At 32.4% G+C, this 19,770-nt stretch overlaps 2 protein-coding genes across 5 annotated transcripts; one reads left to right on the top strand and one right to left on the bottom strand.

Moving 5' to 3' along the window:
• The first annotated feature begins 682 nt into the window (after positions 1 to 682).
• LOC108739742 (mucin-6) lies at positions 683 to 15,832 on the top strand. Of its 2 annotated transcripts, none has more exons than XM_018473793.2 (6): positions 683 to 1,019; positions 9,170 to 9,223; positions 12,001 to 12,038; positions 12,106 to 12,358; positions 12,713 to 12,916; positions 13,004 to 15,832. In XM_018473793.2, exons 2-6 carry the CDS (start codon positions 9,187 to 9,189, stop codon positions 15,514 to 15,516), a joined length of 3,045 nt encoding a protein of 1,014 aa, XP_018329295.1. In that variant the 5' UTR covers positions 683 to 1,019; positions 9,170 to 9,186; the 3' UTR covers positions 15,517 to 15,832. The 2 variants fall into 2 exon arrangements, with proteins under 2 accessions (XP_018329295.1, XP_018329302.1); XM_018473800.2 differs by having other exon boundaries at positions 12,106 to 12,217.
• A 240-nt stretch (positions 15,833 to 16,072) lies between these two features.
• On the bottom strand, positions 16,073 to 18,870 carry LOC108738039 (activating signal cointegrator 1). Of its 3 annotated transcripts, none has more exons than XM_025977577.1 (12): positions 18,565 to 18,870; positions 18,385 to 18,500; positions 18,258 to 18,326; positions 18,094 to 18,195; positions 17,871 to 17,989; positions 17,641 to 17,789; positions 17,300 to 17,579; positions 17,043 to 17,233; positions 16,767 to 16,888; positions 16,515 to 16,709; positions 16,381 to 16,459; positions 16,073 to 16,309 (listed from the first exon to the last, which is right to left on the bottom strand). In XM_025977577.1, exons 1-11 carry the CDS (start codon positions 18,630 to 18,632, stop codon positions 16,395 to 16,397), a joined length of 1,476 nt encoding a protein of 491 aa, XP_025833362.1. In that variant the 5' UTR covers positions 18,633 to 18,870; the 3' UTR covers positions 16,073 to 16,309; positions 16,381 to 16,394. The 3 variants fall into 3 exon arrangements, with proteins under 3 accessions (XP_025833362.1, XP_025833363.1, XP_025833361.1); XM_025977578.1 differs by having other exon boundaries at positions 16,073 to 16,324; XM_025977576.1 differs by lacking the exon at positions 16,073 to 16,309 and having other exon boundaries at positions 16,326 to 16,459.
• Between the last annotated feature and the right edge of the window lie 900 nt (positions 18,871 to 19,770).

The following is a 19,770-nucleotide window of genomic DNA, read 5'->3' on the forward strand; positions in this document are numbered from 1 at the left end:
GGAATAGAGTAATTAAAACAAGTTGCTCCCCTGACTACCCATTCTACCCTGGCGCTTATAAAACTTAAAAAAAATAATTGATCTTCTGGTCCATAACATCGGACATACATACACATTACGAAGTTGAGAGACATTTAATCTTAACTCGAAAACATAACTTTTTTCTGGAGTCACTGAAAATACTTTTATCATATATTCACCTATATACGGGACCGTGGTACCTTAATGGTCAATGTCAATTAGTACTTGCATGAAACAATATCCCTAAATTGCAAAGGTCATTTAATAGGGGAGAGATAAAGTTTTTAGATAGTATGTGATAGAAGGAGTAAAATTTAAGTAGCTGAAGTTGTATATTAGCGTGTTCCAGAGATGATCCAAGCAAAAGATAATGAAGAAAGGAATAAAATGGCACGACAAAAGTTACATGCACAATTTTCCTCATTTTAACTTGTCCATATGTATGCTGCGACCCCAAAAGATGCGTGAAAAAAAAAAAACAAATACATACACAGGCGTGTATGTCCAAAGTAGGTATGTACATATCGTGTATTAAACACACTAATGCATGTACATTTATACGTACAATAATTCGTACGTAATAAAAACCCCACCGAAGAAGAAATGTCAGCAGCAGGATCTGAAATTTCTTTCAAAGTTCTGGCCTGGCCAGCGGTTAGTTATACAGTTGGAGTAAACGTAGTAGTAGACGGGCCGTCAAACAGTCGGTGGTCATCAACTTCTTGCGGTTATCAAGTGTATTGTAAGAGCTGTCGCAGAGCATAAAAATTGGTACTCGGTGTGTCGGTTTGTCATTTCAAAACGGAACGGTATTAAAGAAGAAGAAATCAACTACAACACATAGGCAATAACTTGACAAACTATTCACGACCTAAATATTACTTTTCTTATTTATAATTATTACAACTTCGACTTATTACTTTATACTAGTTTTCTAGAGTAATTAGAGAGCGAAGAAAAGTTAACGTGAGCGTAATTTACTAACTACAGCATATACGGTAAGTTTCACTCATTTATAACGTCTAATTTCGCTAAAAAAATATTTTAATTAGCAGAGTTCCAGAAAACACTCAAGACATCAGACAACATATAAAAATGAAAACTTTAGCTTATAACGATTAAAATAAAAATGAGTAAAATCCAGTAAATTTCGCGTCTGGTTAAGGAGTTTTCAAAAGTAGTTTTTTAAAGTCCTGAGGTATTTAATCTACCTTGAAACAGTCTCATAACTAGACGCGAAACGTCGGTAATGGTAATGCAATAATAAATTGTTTATAAGCCTGTTCTGGCTCAGATTTGCACTGAATATAATAAGGAAAAGAAATGAAATTTAAATTAAACTTTCATGAAATCCAAGAAATTTTAAATCAATTAAGTAGGTACTATAAATCTACAAAAAAAATTGAAAGGTCAAAGGTACCAGAAGTAAATGGTTTTAATATATGTTTCAGTTCCGCCAAGTTCAGCCACTTTTACGATAAGTTTACCTTAAAAATACAAAACTAATTAATTTTCAAATAAGAATGCCGAAAATTCCCAAAACAAAATTCGGTAAAACACTAGATATTTGTAGTATTATGCGTGTAGATACATAATTGGGCGCTTTTGAAAATAAATATTACATATATAAGTATATTAATTAATNCTATTAATTTATTATTATTTCGTGTGTGCTGAAGGACGGCTTGTGTTAGGTTTAATTTATTTATAGTTTCATTCGTTCAAATTTTTAGAAGGAGCTTGATACTTTCAAATACTTTAAATCAACCTGAAAATGCATTGGAAATTGCAGGTACACGTGACTATAAGTAATATAATACAGGGAAACTGTTTGTTATAGAAAAATGTGATAAATATTAAACCGAAAAATTATAATATCAATTTATTCTTTAATTGCAATACATATAACAGTCAATTTATTAATTACAGTTTTAACTATGAATGTTAATAGTTTGAGAACAATAGAAAGTTTTTGTAACACGGCTATTCGTAATATGTATTACTTGATTTAATAATACCACATCAAATAGTGTATTAATTAACAAAAATATAGAAAATTTACATTTTATTCGGCCATCCTCAAAACTTTATAAAAACAGGATAATTCTGAATTCACCTTAAAGACATCGATTTTTGGTTTGAATTAGATGTAAATACCACTATTACCCGGGGTAGATTTTGAATAAGTTCATTTAAAAGTATGTAAATATATAAATATAAGTGTACAACGTAATTACTGTTTAGAAAACTCTTTGTTTTCCCCTTTATTAGTTCTAATATTCTAAATCCAAATATGAGCGAATTCAATCAGGTTCAGGATCGGATCTAAACAATCTAATTACAACTATTTAATTTCTTCTAATCATACTAATTAATTATTTACTGGTAAGGACGTAAGCTATCCACTTTCTTCTTAACGACTCAACCTGTTTTCTCCGTTACCATTATGGTTAAATTAGAACATCGATATGGTGCGAAACCCAGAAGTATGCAATCGTTTTTATTTTTTTTTGGTTTTTGTTCACAATAAATATACGTAGGTATGGTACTGAGTTATCTGTTTATTCATTAAAGATCCTATCAAAAAATAATAATAATAAATAACAAGTACGTGTTACTATTAAAACACAAGTTAAATGCTCATTTTGTAGATGAGACACCATAAACGTACTATATGTGCTTCCTATAGCAGCTTTTTTATCCGATTGCTTAAACGGAAAAAAGTTGTAAAGATGTTAATATGTATTTAGAAAATACAACTATATGAATGTAGTTTTATTATAAAGAAGCCACTAAATAATATGGAGTTATTGTAGCAAGAAAATGGTATAATGGGATTTAAACATAAAAGAAAAGTGATAAAATTTAACCACTGTTCTGAAAAAATAGTCGGTAATACCATTTCTACATTTTTAAAATTTTTGAACATTGAAACGATAAATCTACCGTTGTACTGCTTAAAAGAATATAAAATTTTAATCTGATTGTAAGGAGAGATACAACGGGTCAGCTCATGTTTGAATGACGAAAATAACGAAAAATTGGCGATTTTTCACAAAAAAAAAACAAACTACCTACTTATGTTTGAAAATCTAGAATCATGATTATTAATAGAACGAAAAAATAATTATTAAAGCATTACGTATGTAGGTACCTACATATAAAACCCTTAAATTTAAAAAGGATAACTAGAATTTTAGTTGCACTCATTTAATTTTTCACCAATTTTTTGGAGCAATTTTTCTTTACGTTATGAACTATCGTCATTTAAACAGACTGCTCCTTCTGTTACTTTAACTATTTATTGGTTAATTAATTATAATTTATATCTATCCAGATATATGCATTTAGTTGAAAACAAACAATCAGAATATTGCTGAATGCCAAGAAGACAAGAATTGGCAATTTTAATTTGATTACTCAAAGATACTTTTCATCAAAAATCACAGAATTAGTTATAAATTTCCATTAAAAGTAATACATAAATGATGCATTCAGAAATTAAATGCGGGGGGGCATTTAAAATGATTTTAAAACCAAATACTTAGTTAGTGATCTAAAGGATATCATTGCAAGATCCTTGACCTATCTTAAAGACACCCAACCCAACGAAATAAGTAAAAGAAAAGTTGAAAGTTTTTGAATCTTCGCAAGAACACCAAAAATTTCATTTTAATACTATGAAGTTCTTAATTAAGTAATTAAAGAATCCTAAATCCTGGGCGGAGAAGCCATTATTTAATTTTTTATTAATAAAGAAAGGAAAAGGATATAACGTAATGCACCAGCTACCTATAAGAAATGCATTAAAAACGTTTTCTAAACACTTACAAGTTGAACACTTAATACATTTCGAACTTTCGTTGATCTAATTCCCAGTTGAAATCGCACATTCAATTTGCATTTGTGATTAATTTGTTGTTAGCAAGGAAGTTTAATCTGCGTATTATATAAGAAATTGTATTATTGCACAAACATGAATGTGTACCTACTCTGCGCTTTATTGTTAGTTTATTATTAACAACAAATGTGCGTAATATTCAGCTTGATCTGTTATCATGCACATTTCCATCTCGTTTACGCTATTACATGCGTAAAAGACATCTCTTTATATCTCTCTACCGCACACAACATACTTACATGCGCATAACTTTATCTAGAAACTTTATCTGGAAGTTTACATACAAGTTAGCGCTAGTCATGGGTAATTTAATTTAGAAATCTTCTTCGCAGCGTATACATATTTGAAAAGATGTTATTTAATAGTGGAAAACGTATAAAGTGGAAGAACTGATAAATAATTTTCTTATCCTAGCAGATAATTAAAGAAACTGATAGTATCTTAGAATGTTGTTCTTACGGTTTATGCAATCGCAATTAAATAACAGTTATGCAAAATGCTATTTTTAATTTTAAAAAATAATGTGAATTTATGTTGCCAATGCGCCATTGCAATCGAATTACCTTGATTACTTGGCAACTTAAAAATTTCAATATCAAAGGACTTAGTCGGATTACACTTTGTGGAAATTGTTTAGATACTTTTACAGGCTGTACTGACAACCCCGAGCGTCGTTTGTGCCGAATTTGAAGGAAATTAAACTGCTTAGGGCGAGTACCCTCATTCCTTCATATCCTGAGTTTCCGTATTTCCCGAATACTACATCCTACATAACAGTTATCTAATCTAAGTCTCTGTTTCTCAATACTCCTGTTTTTCTTTTAATATGTCTAACTAGTACTATTTCGCTTACTACTTATTTTAGAACAAACAAAATAGCTCAAACCCCAACGCCAAAACACGAAACAGTCCCTGAAGAAGGTAACCTTGTTCCCGAAAAGTGCTTCGGACAACTAAAGTGTCGTGTTTTGGCGTCGGGGTTTGAGCTATTTTGTTTGTTCTACAACAACCGCCAAAGTTTTTCCAATCTTCATATTACTTCTTATTTACTTTCATAAAGCACTCTGTTCTCTTAATTGAAGACTGAAAATTGAGCTTTCTTTGTTTTATTTGACTCTCTAGATAAATCGAAATTCAGCAAGTATTTATAGCCTCCCTTATGGTCCCTTATTTTTACATTAACATCCTGGAAGATAGGGAAATATAGCAACTTCTCCCATTTGTGTTTGATCTATTTTGCCTGTGATTTTTTGGTTATTTTAAAACAAATATAAATTAATTAATTAATTAGAAATTTAAACCAATAGGCACATCTTTTCATGGTTAGGAGTTCCTCGAAAACCACAAAGAAAAGATAAAAAACACGGTAATTTCTTTTTCAATTATTTACGCGCTATGAGTGAGCAAAATCATTCGTTCAGTAGACACAATCGCTTATTAAGTGACATTTAGAAGAAACTTACTGATCGACGATTCTGTTCCACAATCAGGCCAACCGGTGTATAATTTATTTTATTTACAAAAGAATATAAATAAAAGCCTGTCAACACTGTCTATAGCGGTCTGCACATTTTTACTATTATACTATTAGTATTTGTAACTACATTGTCTGTTTCCTATCTAATAATACATATATTATCGTAAGTTAAACTTTCACCTTGACCTAAACCTGACGAAAGCTTTATTTTATTACTTCGTATTTAAGTTTGCATTCAAAAATTAACTTCTAGACATGATAATGGCATTTTTACTGATACTATTCCATGTTTCACACCAGAAAGCTAAAGATATAGTCTATCTGTCTTATTTTACGTAAATAATGGCCTATTTATATGATTAAGGGCTATCACACCATCCTAAAGACTTAAACTGCTGACAATAAATAAATTTTCTAAAAAGATATATGCAATTAAGATCTCAATTTTTTAAAGGCAGTAAATTATATTGTTTTGTTTAGATATTTCCTCAGAGTAATAAAGTTTATAAACATCCCTGTGTTTTTGTTCGGAGGTACAGAACCCTGGAAAGGTAATGCAATAGAGACAAAAAAATAGAAGTTTTCGAAATCAATGCAACAGTGTTCAAGTCCCACTTTTTTAATTACTATGCGGATAAAAATGAAAACAAATGTAATTAAATTTGTACTTTACAATACTGTAATCATTTAAACGTTAATTAGAGCCGTCCAAATTAAATGGACATTTTACTATTACTTTAATGAGTTCAATTCAAAATTGCAATTAATTATTGCAAAGACAAATTACTTATTTCTATATTGTTCTTGTAATTCAATTGTTTCAACTTTCATTTTTTTGTTTCATATTCTTACAATTTATTAGGTAAACTACGCAAAATCACAAAAGTAGATTGTACATTCTACGTGTTTTATAATTTCACTTTTTATTACTGTCTGGTAATGATTGATATCCAAATAAGTTTAATTTATATTTCGTGCCAGCTTTTTTTTAAAGCACGATACCTTTATAACTACATACGTATGTAGATCACACAATAGATTAGTTTTCTTTTAACAATGTGGAACTGATGACTTCGGTGAAATTCAAACAACAAAACGTTGTTTAGGAGTTATGCAGTTTCACTTATTACAACTACGAATGAATACTAAACACTAACACCAAAAATAATTTGAACTAGTTTGTTCCTAGAAAAACAAATGCCTACATAGTTGTCCTACGATGTATGAATGAACGTAAAAATATTCTTTGATTGCATATTGAATAGTTGTCCTCCTTTAAAAAAAGATACCTGAACTTCTTGCTGCATTTCCCCCCATTTAAAACAGAAAAAAGTGGAATATGTACTTTCATTTTTTTTTGCAGGAGGTACCGGAGTACCTCAACTCAAAATTTAAGAAATCATCGAATTTACACAATTATGTGATGGCATGCGGTCACATAAAACTAATTTTTATATCCCTCGGGAATAGCATTATTTTCGGGATGAAAGTTACCCTACGTTCTTTTCTGTACCTCTAACAATGTATGAATAAAATTTCATGATAGGATTTACCCATGGATTCGCTCGCGTTGATGCCTCAAATACGTGTCAAAGATGATCGACGGCCACATAAAACTAATTTTATACAAACTCTTGGGAACAGTATTTCTTTTGGATAAAAGGTACCCTATGTCCTTTTCTGTACCCCTGACAATGTGTATATAAAATTTCAGGATAGGTTTTACTCGCAATTTCGCTCACATTGATATCCTAGGTACGAGTCAAAGATGATCTACGACCGCATAAAAGTAATTCTTATATCCCTTGGGAACAGAATTTTTTCTGTATAAAAGATACCCTATGTATCTTTCTGAACCCCTAACAATGTGTGTACATAATTTCATGGTGATCGGTTGAGTAATTAAGGCGTGAAATGCTAGCAAACAAATTCACATTTGCATTAGGATACTGAAAGTATCGATGATTCGAGTTATTGGGTCAAATTATTTGTTTTTCATTTATTTTGTAACTTTGTATAATTCCTTACTCTAGAAATCCAATCATTATGACATTTAACGACAAGATTTATTCAAACTTGTAGAAAATTTTACATATGATAGGAATGGCTGAACCGATTTTGATCAAGAGTATCTAAAAATATTTGCGCAAATGCAAGATTCATATTAAACAAATGCCAAAATCATAAACGAAGCCATTAAAATATTGAATTCTCAGTGAAGTTTCGAAACGAGTAAGAAATACAAATGTGTTCTTTCGTGTGAATATTCGATAAAGATCACAGCAATCCAGTATGCTTAAAGCTTGACGTTTTTATAGATCATTATCGATCAAAACAATATCCTCTCTCTCTTGTTCCAATTTTCTCGTCTTTGCCTATCACTTCTTCATTTTACTATGCGATTAAGCATTATGCAACTGCAATGTTATTTTTAACTAAAATTAAATGTTAAAACATAAATAAAAGTATGTATGTAGCTGCCGGTTCTGAAATAGCTAACTTACGATCACTAACAGAAATCAAGAGAGAGAGAGACGATGCATTTTTGCTTCTACTTAACAACTGGCGCGAAAAAAGCAGAAACCGTGATGTTCTAAAAATCGTGCCTAAAATAATAGAGCACAACACTTCATAAATTATTAAATATTGTAATAATTTTTGTATTAGCATTTTCAGTTATAGTTAAAGTAGATGATAAATAATGAAGTCTTTAAAGGACGCGATTAAAGCATTGTTCAATTTGGTGACGGCTTTGCCGAGCTCTGATGTAGATTATGTTAATTAAATGCAATTGTTTAATTAGTACAAACTGGAAATCATAGCTGAACAATTCCCTAACGAAAACAGTTCCATGTCCTAAGCTGAACGCCCTTTCTTAAAGTGCTTTAATCAATGAAGCCCCAATTAGGTACATTTTTAAACAGAAGGACTTGTTCAAATTACCAATTAATTAATCTAAAGACAATTATATTTAAATCCCTAAAGGCTCTTTCTGTTACAAATTACAAAGTATTTTCATAAAGTAATTAGTTTGCCAATCACCTAACTACTAGGTACTTAATATTAATTTGAAATAATTTTTTCGATTTTTTATTTACCCACTCCAAACTACCTGAAATTAATGAGGGAAAAGTTGTTGCTGTTGTTACACCCTCGCCGGGAATCGAACCCGGGACCTTTGGCTTTACGCACCGATGTTCTGACCACTAAACTACTAAACTACTCATTAATTTGAGGTAGTTTGTAGTAGGTAAACAAAAAATTGAAAAAATGATTTCAAATTAATATTGTATATTAATCCACCATTAAGTAACTAACAATGTCATAGGATTTCATATATTTACTAGGTACTTGTTTATGAAATGGCATGAAGCACAACACCTCCAAGCCCTGAAAGGGCTCTTTTGCAAGGGTCGAATGATTATTCGGAAAACTTGTCAACTGAGTTTGTTTTTTATGTGTAGGTACCTACATATCTCCTATTTTATTTAAAAAATGGGTCCTTCGCTCAACTGTCTCCTTTAAAGAATGTGAAACTTAGAAGAGTTATTATTCGTATTCGTATCAGACAGCAGTTGTTCAACACGTGGTCGTTATAAGCAACCTAGTGAAATTAATTTTATTCTACGCGCAATGACTTTTTCTTTCACACAAATGTGACGCCGTCGGTTGACCAGTTTCACCTAATAACACACATACATAGATAACAATCGTCATCGACTCTTAATAGCAATAATAACAATAACTTTTTATTTTTTTTTTGGTTGCAGACCGACTGCAGGAGAATATGCCACCTGTACGATGGAGACTTCTAATTATTATAGGTGAGTGGTTTCAAGTGGTTGTTGTCCATTTGGTAGCGGCATTCAAATATCACTTACAAGTGTGTGTTATATTGTACATTGCAGTGAAAGTCTTCGATTTAATTGTTGCCATAAAAGTAAATGTAAAATTTAGATCATAACATGTTGCAACGAGATCTATCAAACAAGCAATCACGAAAACCGCGTCATAGAGAAGCTTTAGTAGATACTATTAAAACGATAATTAATATCGGAATGTAGCAAAATTTATACATAATTGTGTCGACTATAAAATTTCTCAAAATTAATTGGACTACTGCTTGACTGATCCCAAAAACTAGAAAGATAACTTTCTTAAACACATTTTGAGCATCATTATCTACAATACTGATTGTAACCCTTGACATTGCTACCTACACAAAACCGTACATACGTTGGTTTGGTAAAGGTCTAGATGATGGCCCCTACCCTCTTCGGGGTGGGGGTGGGGGGATCGAAAGAGGAGGTCTCCCCCACCACTGTACCATAAAAAGTTCGTGGAGTTCTCACCCCTATAAAAAGTTTGGGGTTCAAAGTTAATAAATATGCCAATTTTTATACATTTCTAGGCATGTAAATATTTATATAGTCATTCTTAAACAATATTCAAAGGTAAAACTAATGAAAAATACATAAAAATATTGAGAAAGTTATATAAAACATTATTTAAATATCTTTATCAATAGGGTAGGTTAGGTTAGGTTAGGTTATCGGGTTTTGTTCAAGTGACCACCCTCTTTCGATCCCCCACCTCCACCCGCTTGAAAATAATTTTTTTATTGAATTTTATTTGAATTATAGTGTATGAAAATTGTCAAAATAATCAACTTTCAACCTCCATAACTTTTTATGGGAGTGAGACCGCCGCAAATTTTTTATGGGGTTACTCAGGTGACCACCCTCTTTCGATCCCCTCTACCCCCACCCCCATCTAACCCCCATACCTTTTTATGGGGGTGAGACCGCCACAAACCTTTTTTGGTACAGTGGTGGGGGAGACCTCCTCTTTCGATCCCACCCACCCCAAAGGGGGTGGGGGCCATCATCTAGACATTTACCGTGGATTTTACTAGTCAAAAATCATCAACGACCACATATAACTAATTTTTAGACCCATCAGTAATATTTTTTTTTCTGGTAAACGGTACCTCATGTCCTTTTCTGTAACCCTAACAATGTGTGTACAAAATTTCATGATGATAGGCTGACTAGTTAAGGTGTGAAATCATAACAAATACATAAACAAACAAACTCACATTCGCATATCTAGAAAGAACTAGATATCTAACAATAAATCATAAATTATAAGTAATATACATTTCCTTACACCACGAATTTCAAATTCCTTAAAAGAAAGTAAAACGGAAGGAAATTGCATTAGTTCAGGTCTTGCAAAACAACAAATTTGTTAATAATTCGCACCTTCAATAAAGACCATAAGAAAGCCTTTTGTTCTCAAAGTTCGTGAGAGGCATAACTTTCGTTCGAAATAATAATAACAACTATTCCAGGTTTGAACAAACGAGAGTGACAGAGAGAGCAATAGTTCGAACAGTTAAAAAAAGCGCTGGTGCGTTATGAGATTAACGAACAAACACGTCTTCATTTTGCAATTTGTTGTTGTTTTTTTCGTAATTTTAATTGGATTATTGTTGCTGACCGCAACTAACTAAGATCCCACGCGAGAAGAAGACGGTCGGGAAATTACCTTTACTTTCTATTTCGAACATTACTGCTATAGATATACAGTTTTTAGATAAACAAAAATTAAACTTTCAAATGCAAAATGTCTTTAATATAAACTGTCCTTTTAAAGTCGTAAAAGGATCTATCAAATAATCTTTATAATTTTTCGAAACCTATACTTCCGAAAACTTGAAAAGAAACTATTAAATTTAGGATAATCATTATAATTTTCCGAAAAAGTAAAGCCAATCTTCAAACTTTTACGTCTAATAATAATCTGGAACGATATGTGTAAGTTTACACTTACAAACGCGGAAATTCGAAGGAAAAACTCACAATCTTAAGTCTAGTTAATGTTGCTTAACTATACCAGATGTAATATGCCTATATTCTTTAATTTCAATTGAAAATGGTATTGCAAAAAAAAGACATCAATTAATTTAAGTTCAACTATCAAGGTGACATTTCACCAAAACAGGAAATATTGGAGAGCATTAATAAATTAAAAAGCATTACATGTTGCAGCAATCAATAACGTCTAATAGAAGGTATTAAGGGAAAGTTTTCAATAGAAACCAATGGGCTGTAGTACCAATAAATAAATAATTAGAAGGTTGTAAAAAAGTTATTCAAAAATTTCATTCATGCTCGAACATTTTAGTATTATGTATATGCGTTTAAACTACTACACTGCTACTATATACACGACATTATTTAACAATCCATTATTATACCATTGTAAATGTATATTATTGTTTACTCTTTCATTGGCGTGCTATTTATATCAGCTGTTTTATATCAACTTATTTATACTGTTGAGGAAAGTTTCTGAAAAGTTCCGGAAACTTCCCCTAAATTCTTTTTTGTTTTGCGAAACTTGTTCGTTCATAACACTACTACGTACCTACATATACATTTTTCGTTTTTGAAAACAAAATTGCTTAATTAATCTATAGCATTAAACTTTGTACTTCAAACTTTTCTGTAATTTTCTTTTGGTTGTAAGTCAATTTACAAAAAACTAACTGAACCTTCCTTAATAATGGAAACTGATTATAACTTTTTTATTTCAGTTTCTATGTTGACTTATTTGGAAACCACCAAATCGCAGGTATGTTTGTTATTTAACATAAATTCGCACATAATATGATTTTAAAAAACGCTTTATGTAAATTTAGGAGTTTATCTCAATGACTGCGGATGGCTGGAAACCAATTGTGGGAAAAGGTGGACCACGTCATGCAATAGTTCAAGATGAAATTACACAATATCGTAATCCTAGTGAACTAGGTAATAAACAGCATGTGTACAAAGCACAACCGAAAATACAGCCTCAAACTCACTCCTCTAAAGTTTCACCAAAACCCGACCAAAATTTTGGGAAAAAAAGCAAAAATTCAGTCAGCCACATACATATTCATGGAGCCGGAGGTAACGATAAACAAATTATTTAGACTAATTTACCTATACTACTGGGCGATTATTAAATGTAAGAGTCAATTATCGATTGCAAAAAAGTAATCGATTATTTCGATCAATCGGATCAGCGTCACTGTAATTTTATTAAACTAAGGATCGATTACTGACTTTTTGGATTAATCTAAATAAATTGTTTGCGATTAATCGATTAAAAATGACAATACTCGATTCATAACTGAACAGAAATTAGAATTAATCGGTTAATTTCTTTAGTTTGCTGGACGTACCTATACATTCGTACCGATTACATTAAATTGCCAAGTTGTGTAAATACGTATCCAAATTCATTCCGTTCGTGATTTCTAGCTGCAAATAATATTCACGCACTGGGCAAAAACACCATTAAATTACGTATCAGCCCTGGTCATCCCAGCAGCTCTCACAGACCTCCTTCATCCAACAAGCATTCTACTGGCGGGCAGAAGAAGCTGTCCAAGCCCGCAAGGTCGCCTGTAGGAGCTTACAGTATTAAAAACGAAGTTTATTTACCGGCCCCACCCTCAGCTTTAGGTTAGCACTCTTGAATAATTCCGTACTTGGATTAATTAATGTTAATTGTTTTAAGTTTAGGTATTTAATAAATTTCTTCAATTTTAGGATCTTATGTGTATTTCAATTCAGGACGCAACAATCAAAAAGTCCGCGACATTCCTGTAAAGCATGTACACAATCAAGGAGTAAATAATCCACACCAGTACACGAGTTTCTTCACTTTACCCGGGCTACCTTCGCCACGACCAACCCCTGCCCAAAACTTCATATTCCCGAACAAGCAACACGTTCAAAACGATGTCAATTATTACGCCAATCATCAACAGAATGACGAGTACTCGAAAAATTTGGTTCCTCCTCCTCCAGAAACGCAAGTTGACGTTAAAGAACAAAAGCTGATCGGTCACCAGTCTCCAATTCATCTACCCGAAAACTTGGTGGTCCAAGTCCCACCTCCTTTCAATATCCAAAATTCCTATGTGCATAACATTCCTGGACAGCAAGGTGTAGAAGTAACTAAAGAAAACTTTAACGTTTTTAGAAATAACGTGCCCCATAATTATCACGAAACAAACGTCAATCAGTACCAACAACAGGTTATTCCAGACCAGTACCAAAAATACAATCAGAAAACTAAAGACCATTTCGCCAATCCGCATACCTACGAAGTAACAGAAGGAACGTATTGGGAAAGTCATCTTTCGACAGCAAGAAATCCTCATAAGGATCCTGCCTTGACATTCAATCACTTTAGAAGGCCATTATTACCAGCGGAAGATCCAACAATAAAAACATTTCTTCCAACTCCATTAAAATCAGATCCCTTGCCTACCGTCGCGTCTCAAAGTGACGTTTCAGCCGTGTATACAGAATTAAATTTGAAAAACAGACAAAAAGAAAGACCGAACGGCTCGTTCTTTAATATTAAGGAAGTATCAACACACTATCCAATTTTAGGAAATCCTGTTGCTCCAAACGAACCTGAAAATTCCGATCTGACAAACGAGATAACCACCAAGGAAGAACTTCCGGAGAAAACAGTTTTGACACCTACTAAAACAGCTTATGCCGACTGGCAAAATTCAGGACAAGAACCTCAGGCTTCAAGACCACACCGGAGACGCAGGCCAACCCGTCCGAAAATTTCTACTTCTCCGTCCACTTTCTCCACCACCCCAGAAGGGATTACTGAAACATACCATGAAACAAGTACCCATAAAAGGAGACGTGTTATTAAACATCGATTAACTACAACAACAGAATTACCTGCTGCAAATCCTTCCAATAATAATTTTGCCGAAAGTTCCGAGCAAAAAGAGAACTCATTTATCAATAGCGAAAATAACCAAAAGAAACCAGAATTTGAAAAAGAAGAAACCCAACACTCATCTGAGGTCACGTCATCGACAAGTCCTTTAGGTAATTATAGTAGCGACGATTACGCCAATACCAATCCAGAAACTTATACCGATGTATACGATATCTCAAAAGAAAAAGTTCAACAGCCAAAACTCAAGAAACGAAAAAGAATTCACCCAACAACTTCTCTACCTAAAGAATTAGAAACGACAGAAGCACCAATAGTTGAAACGGAGCACTCCTACAGTTATGAAACCACAGCCGAAGAAACGCAGCAAACAGAAGACGAACTTTCTACCACTCTCGCCACAACATCAACCACTACCGAAAGTACTACACTCAAAACGAGCAGAGTCAAAGCCAGGCCATTAAAAAACAAGACAAGGCCAAGATTTAGTGTTAAGGATTACCGGCAAAGACTAAACCAATACTCAACTTCTTCATCGTCCACAACTTCTTCCACAACAGAAGCATCGCGAATTAGAGATTCGTCAAACAGATTAAGATTTCCTCATCGGGTACGAAAGCCTGTAGCTTCAAACAATAAAGATGAAAGTACCACGTCAGAACCAAGCAGATTTACACCCAAAGAACCGCGCTTTACGACCACTGAAATTGATTCTTATACAATTGCAACGGAGAAACCGGTAAAAGCTGTAAATACAAGATTACGTCCTTTCGGAAGGTACCGCTCCACAAGCACAACAACCGAACCTAGCACAACACAACACACCCAAAAAGGATCAGTTAAACCTAGCATTTTTGCTAGCGGCCGTAGACCCGTTTACCCCAGTTTAAAAACGAGGATAATGGGTAAATACAATCGCACACAGAGCACCACCTCCGAGAAACCTTCGGAATATGACAGTGGAGAAATGGAAGAAGAAGATGTCAGTGACGAAGTGCAAGCTCCAGGAATGATAACGGCAAAAATGGACACTTACGAAGCATCTGAAGAAGTCAAAAAGGCAAACAAGCTCGACTTTAAAGGTGATGATGGTGGTGAAGATTCGACTACACCGCAATCAGCTTCTGATAGTGAATACTATGATTCAGATGCTGAACAAGACGAATCTACGATTCAACAAAGAATTTCAGATCTAACATCGTCATCCGATAATAAATATAATACCCCTGGTATGTTTAAATCAGTGTCAGCTACAAGTAGGATAATTCCAAGTCACTTTACCATTTCGACAGAAGATCCCGTTTTACCAATTGAAACGTTCTTTTCGAATTTCAAGGAAGCACCAAAATGAATTTAGGATTAGTTAAAAAAAATTAATTTTGTAAATAACAATTACATATTCGAATAACTGAAAACATATCAAAGTATAATTTGTCAATGAACAAAGTAACACTTACAAATTGTAGTTTTTAAAAACAGAACGACTCATAGAAATAACATTTTTCAAAATTTGATTTTCGTAAAACACCAATAAAATATGTACCTATGGAAGAAATACAGATATAAATGGTATTAGTGAATGATTGCTGGATGATGTGTGAATTAGGACCTACTTAATAATTAATGTAATATAATATAGATTTAATTTATTTATTTAAATTTATATGTACNTTATTTTCAGATAATATCTCACTATTAGCGAGCTTTTGACAGTTAATAATTTTAGGTTAAATTGTTTTCTAATGACATTTTTAGAAGTGGCTATAGAGCCAAGTTCGTTGTGTCTAGTATTTATATGTACGTTTGGATGTTGTACATTTAACACGAAGTTAATGTAAAATAAAATTTTGTATATTGTATTTTGGTTTATTTGAAATAACATGAAATAACATTTAACACCAATAACTTAAATATTACATTTCTCGACTTCATTGAACAGGTTTAGTAAGTCACAGTTATACATATATATGTATTAACACATAATATACATATATGAGGAATGCGTGGTGCTGTATCATTTACTTATACATTTACCTAAGTTTGCAAAACTAAAAAGGAGATTTAAACAGATATTGACACATAATAGTATCACAAATGAACTCAATGAATATAAAGTAGTGGAAAAACGACAAGTTCTTGCATAGCTATAAAATAAACAGCTAAAATTTGAAAACAATTTATTTTAAAAAACAAAATTTCATACTTAGGTACATACATAAAGATTATGAATTAAACCCAAGATGCGGCCAGAATAGCCTGCTTTGCATGATAATGCATTTCTGGGCTCATAGAAACTGAAATTGAAAGTAAATCATTAAAAATACAAAAGTTAATTTTCAGACTTCCTACATATTTTGTGTTGCCCGGTCATAGGTAGAAATACGCGTAGCACGATAGGATTTGAGCATATTAGCACATAAGGACTATCACACTCTCCATTCGGATATCGTTCCCGGTACTCTTTCTGGGGCAAACAATTATCCACATAAACACATCCTAATAAACAACTGACAGGATACTTTTTCGGGAAAGTCAAATTTGGGTCTAAAAATAAAACTGTATCAGTTACTAACTATTATGTATCTACTAGAAGATGAACACCGTTATAATGCTTCCTAAAGAATTCCTCACAAGTCGCAATTTCAGCCTCGGTTGGCTCCTTAGAAGCTGCATGTATCCATAGGCGACCCCTGTGATCGGTCTTCCATGATCTACCTTCATGTCTTTTAATAAATAAAGATTAAAAAACCACATATATTGTTCGAACAAAAGCCATAGAGGAAGCAATTACATTTTTAATTTTTAAACTATTGAAATAATATAAATGCAACCATTCAGAATTTACATCGTTTTAACAATTACTTTATTACTTCTTACTTTTGAATCCCTGAAACAAGTAGAGAGGCCCAGGGTTGGTGCATGCTTAGACACTTCCCCTTATCCACAATAGTTGTGATTTCATGGTTTACAACCCGCCTGGGCAATTCAACGGCAACAGAAGGAGGTGGTTCTCTATTACACTGTTCAATTTTGTCTATCAGTTCTTCAGTATCCTTTACTTCTCCATACTTCAAAAATAAAAAATCATTTTAATATTTTTAATATCGGAATTAACAAATTATATTAATATTTACATATTCTATCAGTCTCTTTCGCATATCCACATTTTCATCGAATAATTTTTTTGGCAATTTGTCGACTTTAAAATCTAAATGTTTATTTAAACTGAGCAATAACCTCCCTTTATGCAGTTCGAAATCGTCCTCGTCCGGCTCATAAGATAGCTTTTTCGTTGCCAAATCTAACGCTAATTTCATCTGAGCTGTTGATCTAGGTGTTCTATTATTTCTATTCTTTGTTGAGTTGGCAGCAAAATAATCAGCTTGATCGTCGTAAATAGTATTCTTTATTTCCCTGTCAATTTTTGTGGTCATTAACGCTTACATAGAAAAAGCTTCCTTTTCTTTTAACATACCCCATTCTATCAGCTTTCAACAATTTGTTTCTTGTTTCAATGGCTTTCTTCCATTCTTTCGATTTCTTTTGATCAACAAGTCTGTTGTATAATTTATCTGATTCCTTTGTATTAGAGTTTAAGATTTCCTGTTCCTCCTTAGTAACCACCTACATATAGATTTTGCAAATTTAAAGAAGATGTGTTTTAATATTCATGAAAACAGAAATTAGAACAATTTTGGTACACACCATATTGTCACAAAAAAAGCAGGGGCCAGAACCTTCCTGTTCACAAACAATTCTTCCACAGTTTAAGCAGTTATTTACTAATGCATGAGCACGAGCTTCGCAATCACATGGATGTCGACCTTAATAATTGCAAAACATATTAAATGTCGTAAGCAAATCAGCTGCACAGTTTATCGCAAAAACGATTAATAGGTACTAAATTATGTAATTCACAAGAGTTTACCCTTTTTTATTGCTGGTGTATTATTGTAGGTGTCCAAAGCGACATAATTTACTTTCTTATTTTTGTTTCCTTGTGGGGGACTTGTATAATAATTGTTATCATCTACAATTCAATATATAAATGGTTATATAAGTAGAACGACTTTTGTGAATTAAAACCCCTACACTTTATGGCCTCAAATTTTTGAGCATCCTTGGGTGGCTGCCAGTTTTTTCTGTATCTAGGATCAGTCCCTAAGTATTTACAAGCAAAATTTTTAATAATTTAAAAAAGAGGTAATTTTTAAATTACCAATTATTATTCTCTTAATTTCTTCTATTGCATTCTTATGCTCAGGGTTATCAATATCAATTACATTACTTAAAAACTCTTCCAGATCTTCTTCATGCCTTATTTTCATCATGTATCTGGACACAATAATAATACTACCTAAGTATTGCAGTTTAAAGTGGAATTATCAATTAAACTTACTCCAGCATTTCTTCGTCAATATCTTCCCCTATAATTGGATTTAATATTTCTGTTATCAAGGAATCCATCTGTTTCGATTTTCCTCCCTGTTTTACTCAATTTTGATTATTGAACTCCTCTAAAGGAATACACAATATTTAGTTTTGCCAATTAGGACAATTAACAAAAAATTAATGTAAATGGGGATCTGTAGCACTAAAACTTCACAATAAACTAAATAACACTCGACCACTCACGATACGTTTTTATTTTCAGATAATATCTCACTATTAGCGAGCTTTTGACAGTTAATAATTTTAGGTTAAATTGTTTTCTAATGACATTTTTAGAAGTGGCTATAGAGCCAAGTTCGTTGTGTCTAGTCTATACAAAACAGCTAAGAATTTCCCGCAGAAATTCAAAATTAAATGCGGGTAATAAGTATACTAAAGATTAAAACAATTAAAATACTACTTGGATAAATCTTATACGAATGTTACAAATATTTATTAGTTATCAAACAAATGTTGCCACTAATAATATAATTAAAAAATATATATTTTTAACTTTTAAAAATATAGAAATATGATTGTTAGTTGATAAGTTGCAGTTTATTTATTTTATTGATATTTATATCGTTTTTAATTTATTGTGATTCAAAAGTTTGCTTTTCCACGTAAAAAATATTAATAATAGCACTGTAGTAAGTGAACGAAAAACGTTTTTACATTTTAGCAGCTTTACAGTAAGCAGTCGTAGGCGGTATGTGAGATATTCCTGTGACATGATAAGCATTTCCTTTAATGTTAGAGGCCTAGTTAATTTTTAGTTATAATCTGGTACAGAAAAAAGTTTGCCTTTAATAAATAATTAAATATGTGTAAAAGAAAAAATATTTGATTGTAAAATAATTTTTATCACAGTTTTGCTTTTAAAACTGGTTATACTGAAAGTACCTACGCAATATCTAACTGTGTCACTTAGAAAGATGTCAATTAATCTAAATAAAAGACATTACATATGAAAAATGAAATAGTTGCCCATTTATGGAAGCCCGCTTGATTAGGCCTAAAATCCACCTGCATTCTCTTGTAGGTACCGAACCTGTTTCTGAAAGCGGTTCATTCATTACGCGTTGAACGATGTACAGGGTTAGTCGCAAAAATGGGTAGCACTTTTTAAGTGCTTAGCGATTTTGAGACAGATTAGTCAACCGACTGGGCACTT

This window comes from Agrilus planipennis, unplaced genomic scaffold, assembly GCF_000699045.2.
Source record: "Agrilus planipennis isolate EAB-ADULT unplaced genomic scaffold, Apla_2.0 scaffold25, whole genome shotgun sequence".
In the NCBI taxonomy this organism is placed as follows: Eukaryota; Metazoa; Arthropoda; class Insecta; order Coleoptera; family Buprestidae; genus Agrilus; species Agrilus planipennis.

What these genes read in the sequence shown, in the direction of transcription:
- LOC108739742 (XM_018473793.2), top strand. Translation starts at nt 9,187, where the DNA reads ATGCCACCTGTACGATGGAGACTTCTAATTATTATAG. An exon ending in GAGACTTCTAATTATTATAG is followed by an intron (nt 9,224 to 12,000) that starts GTGAGTGGTTTC and finishes TTTTTATTTCAG; the next exon opens with TTTCTATGTTGACTTATTTG. An exon ending in GGCCCCACCCTCAGCTTTAG is followed by an intron (nt 12,917 to 13,003) that starts GTTAGCACTCTT and finishes CTTCAATTTTAG; the next exon opens with GATCTTATGTGTATTTCAAT.
- LOC108738039 (XM_025977577.1), bottom strand. Translation starts at nt 18,632, where the DNA reads ATGGATTCCTTGATAACAGAAATATTAAATCCAATTATAGGGGAAGAT. An exon ending in GCTTTTTTTGTGACAATATG is followed by an intron (nt 17,790 to 17,870) that starts GTGTGTACCAAA and finishes ATCTATATGTAG; the next exon opens with GTGGTTACTAAGGAGGAACA. An exon ending in TTGAAAGCTGATAGAATGGG is followed by an intron (nt 17,580 to 17,640) that starts GTATGTTAAAAG and finishes AAAAATTGACAG; the next exon opens with GGAAATAAAGAATACTATTT.